The sequence below is a fragment of the Drosophila obscura genome, unplaced genomic scaffold (genome assembly GCF_018151105.1).
Source record: "Drosophila obscura isolate BZ-5 IFL unplaced genomic scaffold, ASM1815110v1 contig_29, whole genome shotgun sequence".
Classification (NCBI taxonomy): Eukaryota; Metazoa; Arthropoda; class Insecta; order Diptera; family Drosophilidae; genus Drosophila; species Drosophila obscura.
Window position 1 is genome coordinate 1,291,199 of NW_024542816.1, and position 13,531 is coordinate 1,304,729.

At 51.8% G+C, this 13,531-nt stretch overlaps 3 protein-coding genes across 3 annotated transcripts; 2 read left to right on the forward strand and 1 right to left on the reverse strand.

The window, feature by feature from the left end:
• The first annotated feature begins 1,627 nt into the window (after positions 1 to 1,627).
• On the forward strand, positions 1,628 to 2,322 carry LOC121404644 (casein kinase II subunit beta'-like). The gene is made up of 2 exons (XM_041594479.1): positions 1,628 to 2,178; positions 2,244 to 2,322. Exons 1-2 carry the CDS (start codon positions 1,628 to 1,630, stop codon positions 2,320 to 2,322), a joined length of 630 nt encoding a protein of 209 aa, XP_041450413.1.
• A 262-nt stretch (positions 2,323 to 2,584) lies between these two features.
• Positions 2,585 to 10,554, reverse strand: LOC111075951 (interference hedgehog). Its single transcript, XM_041594480.1, is given in 10 exon segments — positions 2,585 to 3,539; positions 3,541 to 3,795; positions 4,024 to 4,308; positions 4,659 to 4,843; positions 4,907 to 5,089; positions 5,155 to 5,451; positions 5,454 to 5,906; positions 9,043 to 9,244; positions 9,310 to 10,471; positions 10,523 to 10,554. Coding segments are annotated over 10 exon segments (3,414 nt in total). The 3' UTR covers positions 2,585 to 3,179.
• Positions 6,324 to 8,619, forward strand: LOC111075952 (regulatory protein zeste). The gene is made up of 3 exons (XM_022369491.2): positions 6,324 to 7,101; positions 7,187 to 7,719; positions 7,791 to 8,619. The coding sequence occupies exons 1-3, from the start codon at positions 6,746 to 6,748 to the stop codon at positions 8,534 to 8,536; spliced, it is 1,635 nt and encodes a 544-aa protein (XP_022225183.2). The 5' UTR covers positions 6,324 to 6,745; the 3' UTR covers positions 8,537 to 8,619.
• Positions 10,555 to 13,531: the final 2,977 nt, after the last annotated feature.

Genomic DNA, 13,531 nt, shown 5'->3' on the forward strand with positions numbered 1-13,531 from the left:
GCTGCGCCGCCAGCAACGCCGGCAGCGGAGCGGCCGCATTTATATGTTTGTTATATATGCCCAGCGCTGTTGATAGCGGGGGGCGCGAGGGGAAGATCCACATGCTTGTGTGGATCATATTCAAGTGCCGTCGGCTATGCTATACATGCCGACGCTGCACTAATGTAGTACCAGGCATATATGTGTGATCGTATTTCGTCGCACTGAATATGCCTGGGAATGTTTATTGCATAAACACTGCAACAAAGTGTTACAGTGTGTTCCCTTTTAGCTATTGTAGAGAGCATTTACAATTTTATTTTTCATATCAGTCAGCTTTTGTCAGCGAGCAATTATAGTATTCTCGTTTCATATCAGTCAGCTTTTGTCAGTGAGCAATTAGAATTTTTTCCTTTCATATCAGTCAGCTTTTATCAGCGAACAAATATAATTTTTTTGTTCCATATCAGTCAGCTATTGTCAGAGAGCATTTACAATTTTATCGTTTCATATCAGTCACCTTTTGTCAGCGAGCAATTATAATTTTTCGTTTCATATCAGTCAGCTTTTGTCAGCGAGCAAATTCGAATTTGTCGTTTCATATCAGTCAGCTTTTGTCAGCAAGCAAATATAATTATTCGTTTCATATCAGTCAGCATTTGTCAGCGCGCAATTAGAGTTTTTCCTTTCATATCAGTCAGCTTTTGTCAGCGAGCAATTATAGTATTTCGTTTCATATCAGTCAGCTTTTGTCAGTGAGCAATTAGAATTTTTTTCGTTTCATATCAGTCAGCTTTTGTCAGCGAGCAAATATAATTTTTTTGTTCCATATCAGTCAGCTATTGTCAGAGAGCATTTACACTTTTATCGTTTCATATCAGTCAGCTCTTGTCAGCGAGCATTTATAGTATTTCGTTTCATATCAGTCAGCTTGTGTCAGTGAGCAATTAGAATTTGTTCCTTTCATATCAGTCAGCTTTTGTCAGCGAGCAAATACAGTTTATCCTCTCATATCAGTCAGCTTTTGTCAGCGAGCACTTAGAATTATATCGTTTCATATCAGTCAGCTTTTGTAATGATTAAAAAAAACATTTTTTTGTTTTTTTTTTTTTAATTTTTATTACCAATTTACATTATTTTACATTTTTCCGAAATTTTAAAATTTTTCCTGAATTATTCTAAGCATACAATCATATATTTTGGAGTGTTACACAGCATGCTTGCTGTCCGTCGGCACGTGTCACTCTGATCCAGATTGGGCAATCTTGTAGACATGAACATTCTCTATGATTCTGCGTTTTGGGGTTTCTCGTATCTTTAAAATTGTGGAAACTGCAGATTTTCGTCCCTGTTTGTGGGGCTGAGCGAAGTTTTAAAATAAACTTGTAATAGCGTCACATCACAAAAGGCTGGATACAAAATTTGGTTGCTCTAGCTCTTACAGTCCCTGAGATTTAGGCACTCATCAAAACGGATGTACCGACGGACATGGCTATATCAAAAAAAACGAAACGAAAACAAAACAAAACTAATCACAAGTAATCAAGTAGCCCTGCTGAAAACTCGAAACTCGAAAAATTTACTTAACAAAAAGCAAGTTACAGTTTTGAGGATTTTTTTTTCCCAATTTTAAAATATTCGTCCAACAATGACTGACTCGGATGAGACCAGTTGGATTAATTGGTTCTGCAAGCAGCGCGGAAATGAGTTCTTTGTGATGGTGGACGAGGACTACATCCACGACAAGTTCAACCTGCTCTTCCTGGACATGGAGGAGAAGAACTATCGCAGCGCACTCCAGGTGATTCTCGACCTGAACACCGGGTCCGCCTCCGATGGTGTACCCGATTCCGAAGTGGAGGCTTCCGCCGAGAAGCTCTACGGGCTGATTCACGCCCGTTTCATCGTCACCGATCGCGGCATCGAGCTGATGTACAAGAAGTACGTGAAGGGCGTCTTTGGGACATGTCCACGCGTCTTCTGCCAGCGCCAGCATGTGCTGCCCATCGGCATGAGCGACACCATTGGCAGCGAAATGGTGCGTCTCTACTGCCCCAAGTGCAACGAGGTGTACATCCCCAGGTCCGCTCGCCACGCCAACCTGGACGGCGCCTTCTTTGGCTCTAACTTTCCTCACATGCTCTTCATGGTCAAGCCAGAGACGCGTCCCAAGCGCTCCAAGGTTAAGTTTGTGCCCAGGTGGGTCCCACAATTATCTGTTAATCCATTCTTTATTCATATACCCTACTCGACTCCGCTCGCAGACTGTATGGCTTCAAGATCCATCCCCTTGCCTATCGCTCTGAGACACATAGGGACTCGCAGGAAGAAGCTGATACCTAGAAGGCATGCAGCACTCCCCCCCACACACACAAGCACACACACACACACACACACTATCGAAATTCCCCGTGCATAATTTGTTTTGTGTTCTTCTGTTCTTGTTACTCTGATCAGCTCCAGACTCACTCTCTCTCTCCTTAAACACGCCCATACACACACATACATAAATGTAACCGATGCTGGCGCTCATCACCATTGCCTTCGAATGAAACGTTCACTTAATATTAAAAACCAAAAATCGAATATTGTTATTTTGTTGATGCTCTTACAAACAAACTGTCTGGTCTGTCCATCGTTTATTGGATGATCTTATAGCTAGAATAGGATGCGTGCTGGTGGATGGATGTGGCATGTCTGTGGATGGATGAATGATGATGCTATGATGCAGTGGATAAATTTAGTTACAATTGTTACAACGTGTGCGCGACTACTGCGAGTCAGCGTTAGGATAGTCGCTTGCCTTAGTTAACTAATTCGAGTCGTTTTACACTTACAATGCAATAAATAAATAACACTAACCTACAGGGCTGGGACGCGCGCGAGCGAGGGAGATGCTTTAAAAGCCCCCATGGGGCTGAAACATCAAAGAGTCCGTCAAAAAAAAGGATTACATGCTTAAAATACAATTAAAACTAAATATAATATTTCTACTGACTATCAGGGGCCAGGGGATTAACAAGAAAAAAAAATAGAAGAATTAGCTGGCCTGGGTATCGTAGTATTAAATCGTAATAATACACATTATATATGTTATTTAAATGTCGCTAATGCTAACTCGTGTCTTGTGCCCTTAGGCTTCTGCCTTAGTTCTGTTCCTGGCTGCCTCTTGGCTGCCTCCTGGCTGCTACTCCTGCGGCCTATACCTCAATACTGTTGAGACTGCCCGACGAGATGTTGTCCGTGTGGCTGCCGAGTCGCGTGCGCTTGATCATCGCACGGCTGGGCATCGGCGAGCGCTGGACCCGCGGACTGCCAGGCACAATCGGTATGCCGACCAGACCCTGATGATGGTGCAGGTGCTGGTGGTGGTGGTGTGGTGGCAGGTTGTTGTTGTTATTGTTGATGTTATTATGATGCTGATGGTGATTCAGATTGAGATTGCTGTGGCTGTTGTGCTGGCTGCCCGAGGCGCGTCTCTGTCGCCGCAGCGAAGGTATCCGCGAGGGTGTGGGCGTTCCATCCTCCGGGCAGCCGCCGCCATACGATGGCTGCTGGTGCTGCTGCTGCTGCTAGTCCCCGCATACTGCGCTCCAGCATGGGCGAGGGGCCGCAGACTCCAGGATGATGAATAGGCGCCTGCTGTTGCTGTTGGTAGTAGGAAGCGTGTGGCGGCACTGGCGGCGGCTGTTGCTGCTGCTGCTGCTGATGGTAGTCGAGGCGCTTGTGCAGCATAGTGGGCGTGCCCGGCGGATGGTACGGCTGGGCATGATGCAGCCCGCTCTGGTGCATGGCTGCCACAACGCCAGCGTTGCTCTAAATGGGGTAACAAAAGAGAGAAACAGTGGATTAGTAAGGGTTCGGCTGGGGTAATCCGGGTGCTGCTTTGCTGAGCGAATGCTGGGCGAATGGATGACATCATGGACAAAAAATAAAAAACAATCTCAACATGGTTGGGTTGGTATTTACGTTTACTGGCTTGCCAGAGCTTAAACCTGCACCAGCGACACCTGCAACTGCAGCTGCACTTGCAGCTGTAGTGGCGTTGCCGATGGATGCGGATTTCTTGGGCAGCGGCGGCAGTGGCTTGCTGGGAGCGTCCATCGATGGTTCTTGCTGCGGCAACTGCTGCTGCTGCTGCTGGCTGATGCCATCGCAGGCCTCCAATGTCTCGCAGGAGGATGAGGCCACTGCTTGGAGGGCATCCTCATCTTCGCCCGCCTCCTCAGGGCCCGCACCTGCCGTGATGCAGTGGATCCCATTGCCATTGCCATTGCCATGGCCATTGGCCAAAGGCGGCATGAAGCGCAGCTCCATGACGTTGCGGTTCTAAAACATTGGACGCAGAGTTTGGCGATGGGGGAACACACAGAACACAGATGATGACAGACAGAAGACAGACACAGCCCAGAAGCAGCCAAAGGAGAGATAGAGAGAATGCAGGAAATAGACAGAGACAGCAGACAGAGCGCACAGTGGCACAAGCGAGACAGACAGGGATAGGCCCCCTTCCAAATCCAAAATTTGGTTTCTTGCATTTGTTTTTTTGTTGTTTTGTTTTTTGTAATTTTGACCAACCAACCAGCGAAAAGTTTTGCGTGTATTTTGTTCGAACAGAGGATGTGAAGCCAAATGAAAGGGTAGACTGAAGATTCTCCCTTGGAGGGGGAGATACTCACCTTATCGGAGGCAGCGTCCTGGGCCAGCGGATTTGGTGTGATATTCATGCGCGGTATTACGCCATTGAGGCGTCGCACATCGCCGCCACTGACGCCGCCGCCACTCTTGTGATGCCCGGGCACACCCAGCACGGCGGAGGTAACAAAGTCCGCTTGTATATGATCCAATTGTGGTTTGTTCTCATCTGCGGGGGAACAGCAAAGACAGATTAAGATTAAGGACTTAAGGGTTAAGCGGCAGAACTCACCCTCTGGCTGGGAACTCTTGCGACGACGCAGGCATAGACATGCCACCACAGTCGCAATCAGCAGCAGCAGCCCCCCGCCGGCGGCACCGGCAATCACCGGGTAAATGGAGCTCTGCGACGGCTTACCCTGGTTGGCGGGCACCATCAGGGGCGTTGTGGGCGAGGCTGTTGGCTCATTTAGCTCTGCAAGAGAGGAGATAATCAAAAGGACTGTCCCAAACAAGGGAGTCGCGCGAGGAAATACTCACTCTTGGTCCGTGCCTGACGAATGGCACTGAACTCGGAGGCTGAGTGGGCATTGAATGTCTGCAGCTTGAACTCGTAGGCGGTGCCCGGTCGGAGCATGTCGATCTTGAAGCGGCGCGTATGGCCGCCATCTACAGTCGCCTTGAGGTACTCGCCCGCCGAGTCAGTGGGCCTGTAGTAGGCATAGTAACCATCGATGCTGCTGTCGGATGAGGAGCCAGGGGCTGTTGCTGTTGCAGGGGCAATGGCAGTTGCAGCGGCCAGGGTCCAGTGCAGCAGGACGGCAGACTCGGAGTAGGCTCCACGTCGCGCAGATCGGGCACCGGCAGATTCGATTTGGCCACGCCTCGTTCCAGGAAGAACTTGAGCGAGGTGTTGCCCTCCTTGTTGTCGTTGTTCGAGTAAACGGCAACAATACGGAAGCGGTAATACCGATCCGGTCGCAGTCCCGTCACCGACGATGTGAAGTTCTTGGGTCCGACGGTCGCTTCATGCTGCTGTTGGTCCCTCTCCCGTTCTCGTTCGCGGTCATGGCGGTCGCGTCCGCGCATTGGCTTCCAGTAGCCGTAAGGTATGTTCTCGTTGGTGGTCTGCCAGCTCTCGCGGGGAATTTTGCGGAAGCTGTCGCCGAACATGCGATACTGCACCTTGAAGAAGTTGATGGCGAGGCCGTCGTTGCGCGGCACGGTCCAGCGCAGCATGACGGCATCGTCGGCCAAACGGGTCACATTGGGTCGTGACGGAGGCACCATGTCTGCAATGGACATTCATATTTATTAACTTTAATTTTAGTTTCAAATCGCAGAAACACTTTAGAAACACTCTTAAAAACGGTCACACTTTTTGCGCCCATCTGCTCGACAGTTGGATACCGAGAGCTCATACTTGTAACTCAAAAATGAGTAATGTAAAAACAGGGGCAATTCTTTGTGCTTTCTTTGTTTAAACCTTGTTTTATATACATTCCAATAAAAGGAGTCCCCAAAATAAACTAGATTGTAGTTAATCAATTCATCAATCGGAGAAAACTATAAGTTCAGTGCTGCTGAGTTCTAAATAGCTTGTAATATTAAATCGAATATCAAAATTGAGTAATATGATTTTCATCGGTATATTTTAAAACTGGGAAGGTATATTTTGGTATATTTTTAAGGTTCAGGCTGGGGTATATTTTATCGATCAATCCGCGGTCACACTGCGTTCGACAACAATTGCGCTCAAATTCAGGGGAGAAAATTATCTGCCATAAATAAAAGCGATGCGCGCCGCCTCAATGTGTAATGTGTTTTTTTTTTTTAGCTAATTAGCGTACTGAGTACGTACAAGTGTAAATATATTAAGTGCAATAGCAACAGAGAAACAGTGCAAAGGCGGACGAGAGACGTGAAAAAAACGACTCACAAATAGACACTCAGCACCCACACAGACGCTGCCACCTGTGTGTGTGTGCGTGTGAGCATTTTTCGTGTGTATAAGGAAAACGAGTGCAATTGATTTTCGTGCAAGAGTCGAACTCGGAATCCGAGTCCGAGTCGGAGTCTGAATCGCTAACCCACTCAAAACAAACGGCGGGAAGAAGAAGTAGAAGTAGAAATGTCTGCGGCGGTGGATGGTGCCGCAGGTGGGGGTGGGGGTTCAGCGAACGGCGGCGGCAGCTCTGGCGGTGACAATGGCGGCAATGGCAGCACCACTGCATCGGGTGGTAACGGTGGCTCGAATAAAACACATCTGCCCCTCACGCCGCGCTTCACACCCGAGGAGAAGGAGGTCCTATACACGCTCTTCCACCTCCACGAGGATGTCATCGACATTAAGCACAGGAAGAAGCAACGCAACAAGTACTCCGTCCGCGAGACCTGGGACAAGATCGTGCGCGACTTCAATTCTCATCCGCATGTCAGTGCCATGCGCAACATCAAGCAGATCCAGAAATTCTGGCTAAACTCGAGGTGGGTGCACCCTTGTAAAACCTTCTTTATGGCTGGCACATCTAACGAGTCCCCCGCTATCTCTCTCTGTCTCTGTCTCTTCTAGGCTCCGCAAACAGTATCCGTATCGCGAGAACACCTCCGCTTATAGCGGTGGCGCCGGTGGTGCTGGTGGCGGTGGCGTTGGCCGGGCCAAACAGCAGCGCACCGTTGCGGTCAAGGTGGAACCCGATTTCGCCATCAGCCCCGATGAATCGGAGCCCAATGCCCAGGGCGACACGTTCGATGAGATCGAGATGGATGCCAACGATGTCAGCGATGACATCGAGGAGGACCCCATAGAGGTGCAGCAGCAGCAGCAGCAAGCACACGCGCAGGCTGAGGCCGAGGCCCAGGCCCAAGCCCAGGCACAGCAGCAACAGCAACAGCAACAGACGGCAGCCGTCGAGATGCAAAAGATGCAGAGTGCCGCAGCGGCGGCTGTGGCTGCTGCCAATGCCAATATGCTCAACACCCACCAGATCAATGTGGATCAGATCAGTGCGGAGAAGCTCACCCTCAACGATTTGCTGCACTTTAAGACGGCGCGACCGCGCGAGGAGATCATACTGCAGATCAAGCATCCCTCGGAAGCGACAGGTAGGACAGGCTGCCCACCATTATGCTCCCTATCGATACTATAGATATTCCCCTCTCCTTGCCGTTTGCAGCCACACAGATCCATACGATACCCACGCAGGCGCAACAGCATACCATGGCCACCATCACCGCTGGGGGCTACAACCAGCAGATCATCAGCGAGATCAAGCCCCAGCAGATCACTCTCGCCCAGTACCAGGCCCAGCAGCAGCAACAGGCCCAAGCACAGGCCCAGGCGCAGGCCCAGGCACAGGCGCAGGCCCAGCAGTTGGCACAGGCCCAACAGATGGCGGCGGCCCAGCAGCAGCATCTGGCGGTTGCAGTGCATCACCAGCAGCAGCAGCAGGCGGCGGCCGTTGTCGTTCAGCAGCAGCAGCAACAACAGGCGCAACAACAGCAGCAACAGCAGCAGCAGCAGGCGGCTGTGAAGATGCAGCTGACTGGCGGTACGCCCACCTTCACATTCAGCGCCATGCCCACGGTGACGGCGGCCACGGCGGTGCCCGTGGCAACGGCCACGATACCCAATTCGGGCAGTCCCGGCCGCAATGGGTCGAGTTGCGGTGTCGGGGCTAGTGGATCGGCGGCTGGAGATGGCTACGAGGAGCGGATGAACTACTTTAAGGTGCGGGAGGCAGAGCTGCGGTGCAAGGAACAGCAGTTGACCACCGAAAAGAAGCGGATCGAGCTGAACAAGGCCCAGGATGAGCTCAAGTATATGCGGGAGGTGCACAGGCTGCGCGTCGAGGAGCTCAAGATGAAGATCCGCATACTGCAGAAGGAGGAGGAGCAGCTGCGCAAGACCAGCAGCTCATGAGATGATCTTCTGGAGGGTGCCACTGCTGCAGCGGCAGCAGACGAAGAGCACGAGCAACTGGAGGAGGATGAGCAGCAGCAGCAGGATGGGGAGGAGGAGTACCAGTACCAGTACCCGCAGGAGCAGGAGCAGGAGACCGAAGACGATGAGGAGGAGTACGATGAGGAGTACATGGATCGTTTTATCGGGGGTTTCTAGTCTGTAAGTTTCACTATTTGTTCGTCTAAATGTCCCGCTAGCAGCTAAGGAAAAACAACCAAGGGGAAATTGGGGTGGGGGCTGGCCAGCAACAATCGATCGCCTGGCCAGCCAACTATCGATAATTATCGATTAAGCAGCCATCACTTGAATGTACAGCGCAATGATCTATCGCACACATGAAAAATACAGAATGGGCGTGGCCATTTGCCATCCACGATGCAAAAAACAGAATTAAATCGAACACACACTCTCTCTCGAGAGAGAGTGAGAGATTCAATCAATCAATCAATCAATCATTGACTCACCCAAACGGTTGTACTTCCGCTTGCCCTTGTTGCGGGATCCGCCACCAGAAGACGAGGAGGAGCCAGAGCCGGAGCCCGAACCCGATGAGGATCCGCCACTGGCCGAATCGTGCGCCGAACGCATCGGCACATTGCCCAATGTCTGGTAATCCTCGCCGCTGATCTGCAAGGGATTCACACGCAGCATATTTCCTTCGCTGATCTGTGGACAGAGTGGAGCGTGTGGATTAGAGCAGGGGTGGAGGAGTGCGACTTCTCTGTGCTTACCTCTCCCAGGGTGTTCCTGGCAAAGCACTGCACCACCCCGGCGTGCCGCTTCTGCACGTGACTTATGAGCAGGCTGCGGTTCTCGGCCAGCGTCTCGTTGTCGCTGCTCGCATCCTCGCCGTTGAGCAGCCAGTAGATCTCCGGCTGGGGATTGCCTGTGGCCGAGCACTCAAGGGTCAGCGATTTGCCTTCGTTGGTGAGCGTGGCTGCCGGGCCGCGCAGTATGCTGGGACGCTCCAGCACCTGCAGCTTGATCATGTGCACGCGGACGGGCGCTATGCCGTTGTCCAGGCGGCACACATAGGAGCCCTGGTCCTCCGGCCGTACGTCGGTGATCTGCAGACCGTAGGCGAGCACTCGACTGCGATTGTGGTTGATGCTGGGCAGATTGGGGCTGCTCCAGACGGCCTCTGGCCGGGGAGAACCGACGCCGGGACACTCCAGGATGATGGTCTCGCCGGGACGCGCCTGCAGCTGGCTGGCCGGCTGCTGCAGGAAGTAGGGCTGCGTGCGGTCTGTGTAGTCCACCCGCAGATCGATGACCTGCGGCAGGCGCACCTCCACCCCAGTGATGGCATTGGTGGCCGCGCACGTGTAGTTACCCGCATCCTTGGCACCCACGGAGCTGAGGACCAGCGCCCCGCCCGCTCCCGAAATCAGCATCTCCGTCTGCGGCAGCTTCTCCCCGTTCCGGTAGAAGCTCCAGATGGCCGGCGGGCTGGAGGTCACTGTGCCACATCGAATGAGGACACAGTTGCGCGGCGCCACGCTCCAGCGTACCGCATGCGGGCGACTGTAGCCATTGGGATTGTCGATCGAAATGGAGACGAGGGTGAGCCGGGCGGGCGTCGAGGCGAGCGCCCCTGGGCCGTACCAGGCCACACACTGGTAGTCGCCCACCGTCTGGGGACTCACGTAGATCCTCAGCTTCCAGGTGCGCTCCTCGTTGCTGTTCGTCACATTGTAGCCGCCGCTGGGCCGCAGATAGCGGTACGCCACGGAGCTATTCTCCCGGAAGCGCCACTCCAGCCGATCGGGCTTCAGGTTCATCTCACACTCGAACACCACCTCATCGCCCTTGGGCGCCACAGCCGATTCGGGCGACCGTTCAATATACACGCCCAGCGTTGTGGGTGCCGAGGAGGAGGTGCTGCTGCTGCTGCTGCTGCTGCTGCTGAGAGCCAGGCTGAGGCTGAGGATGAGGGTCAGGGACAGGCTCAGGCTCAGGGTCAGCAGTCGAGCCATGGCTCTGCTTTCCTGCAGCTGGTTGTTCGGTTGTTCGTCGACTCTGCAAGGATACCAAAGGAACGAACGATTAGATGAATGGAAAAGGTCTCAATGGAATGTTAGGAGCGAGCAGTGAAGCTCTGTCTCTCTTAAAGCGCAGCTTAGCAGCTAACGATTGTCTGGAGGGTAATTCGCTGTAATTTGTGATGGAAACTCTGTGAAGCAGTTGGGGGGAATCAGGGAATCAGCGAAAAATATATTTTCCACTGGGAAATCGAATAAACCTCTCTGGGATAAAAGGGGATCTCTTTGGCAAGAAGCACCCGTACCCAGTGCCCAGTGCGCCGTGCATATGTCTGATGGATGACTCCATTACCCTTACGGACTCTCGCAGCTCTGCAAATATTTGACACACGCGTGGAATGCCATAGTCAGAGTCAGAGCCAGTGCCAGAGCCCTAAGAAAAACCCCGAGAAGTATGGCATATCTTGGGCTCTACTGTACCTGCAATAGCAGCAGCGCAAGCCAAGCAGCAGCAGCAGCCGGTGACTGGTGACTGGACAGTGGGGCGTGGCAACGGAAGCAGTCGGTTGCCCCAGCAATGTGCCATTTAAACTGGACTGCCAAGGACTCATCGTCGTCGTCGTCCCCACCAGCGTCGTCGTCCCCACCAGCAGATTGTTAATGGCGTGTCATTATTATGAGCTGCTGCCTCTGCCTCTGTCCTGCCCCTCCCTTCCACAGAGCAGAGCAGAGCCAGGAGGAGTGCATTCAGGGTTCCAGGTTCCAGGTTCCTGGTTGCAAGAACAAGTTGGAGCCGAGCGACAGTTTGGGTCTCGATTTGAAATTTAAACGATGCCACAACACAAAAGCGCGCGCGGAATTCCAAGAAAACGGCCGCCCCAGTCGTTAGGTACGAGAGTATCCTCTTCATTCCTGCCCCTCCCCATGCACCCTGCCCCCCCCCCTGCCCACTGCCACCTTGTGGCAGACAGAGAGACAGCCTGCTCGACCCAGTCCTCCAGTCCTCCAACAGCCTCTTGACGCACATAAATCGCGCAACGCGGCTCCCATTTGATAGTCATTATTGGGGTCCGCGAGGCGCGTGCAGCTGCCGCCGCGTTCGATGTTGCCACAGACAACACAGACATTTGTTGGTGCCTCAGTTGTTGCCTCAGTTGTGGCTGGGGCTGTTGCTGTCGCTGTGGCTGGGCTCCACTTGTTAACGCAAGGAGCAAACCGGACTGCCTACACAGCGCGCCCAGACCCCCAGACCGATCGATCCTATGCCCGAACTGCCCAGACCCAAGACCAGACCCAGAGCGCAAAACCCGCTCGAGAGACATACTGGACGGACGGACCGGGGACGCGCTGATTTAAAACATCTGACAACAAAAGTAAAGCGCGAAATTGACGCAGGTTTCTGCCCCATGCACTGCCATGTTGCTCTTGTTGTTGCCCTGCCCCGTTGCTGTTGCTGTTGCGTGTGTTGCAAAATTAATGCGCATTCCTGGGCCCAACAACAGCAGCAGCAGCAGAAACCATTGGAGGGGCAGCAACAGCAACCCACTGGAGCAGGGCAGGGGGCTAAAGGTACTCTCCTTCATCGAAGAAAAACAACAAGAATATGGGGCGTACCGCAGCTGCTGTAGCCCCTGATTGATTCTTTGATTTCTATGCCTCGAATATACGCTCATGAGTGGATCATAGATGATGGTTACGAGTCCCAAACGAGTCCCTGAAGTGCCTGATATGTAAGTCTGAGCAAAGTTTTCAGGTATCGCGGGTCATGCAGCAGCGCCCCTCGGTCGGTAATGTGGGCATCGATCAGGGGATGCGGAAATGGTAATGGCGCTGCCAGAATTCAAGGAGCTGCCTTGCCTAACAACAATGGGGCAGCACTTAGATGACGTCACGTCAGGCAGAAAAGGTAGCAAACAGTTAGCGAACAGTTGTGGCACAATCAGTGGAATGTGGCACGCCACAAAGAATGGGAATGGTAATGGGAGAGTGGGAGAGAGAGAGCGAAGAGAGAAGTGTCCACTGTGTGTTTGCCACTGAAAATCTGTCCAACGATTAACGATCACAATGCAGGCAATGCAGGTCTTGGGACTACTTTCTGGGACATATTCTAGACGGGGGATCTGCTCGTTGAATGCAAACCTTCAAATGCTGCCCAAAAGCAAAATCAATGCCGTTAACGTTCTTGCCACTGTGCTATGGCAGCATGCAGCGAGCAGATGTTGCAACATTTATTCACCGTTTTGGCCAAATATGGAATACGATATTGAGAGGGGCTCTGCCTCATGCCTCTGCAGCAGCAGCAGAAGCAGCAGCAGCAGCAGCAGCAGCAGCAGCAGCGGCACATTAATTGGTTGTTTGTTTGTTTGTTGCTTTCAAAAGTTAACTCGATTAACCAAAAAAAAAAAAAAACATGGAGAAACTGAAACACAAACAGAGGCATTTGTTAACTCCCCTTTTTGTTTTTTTGTTGTTCACTCATTTGGCGACGTATTCATGTTATTCATGGAGCATTCATGGCATGGCTCAGACATACGACAATGTGTGACCAAATCGAGTTATTAATCAAACTAACAAAAAACAACAAAAAAAAACAAAAACAGAAAACATTAATTTAATGGCAAATACTATACTATGCGAGTGGTTCGTCATTCCATTCCCCCTCCCCTGCCCAACCCACTGTGTGTTTGTTCATTCGCTTAGTTTTGTTGTTGTTTGTCAGGAATTAGCATAAAAATAAAAAAAAAGAGTTAGAGGAGCCGAAAGACGACTGAAATGGGAGGCGTAGCGGCGCCACAATTGAATTTGAATGAAGAAGGGACCGGCCGGCCAGCGGAGGCTCTTTCTGTGAAGTTAATTAAATAAATGCGAGGCGTAACAACAGCGCCTACAGATGGTGGTTGGTTGAATATCCCACCATTCACCATCCACGATCGACCATCTACCATCGACCATCTACCATCTCTCTCTGGGC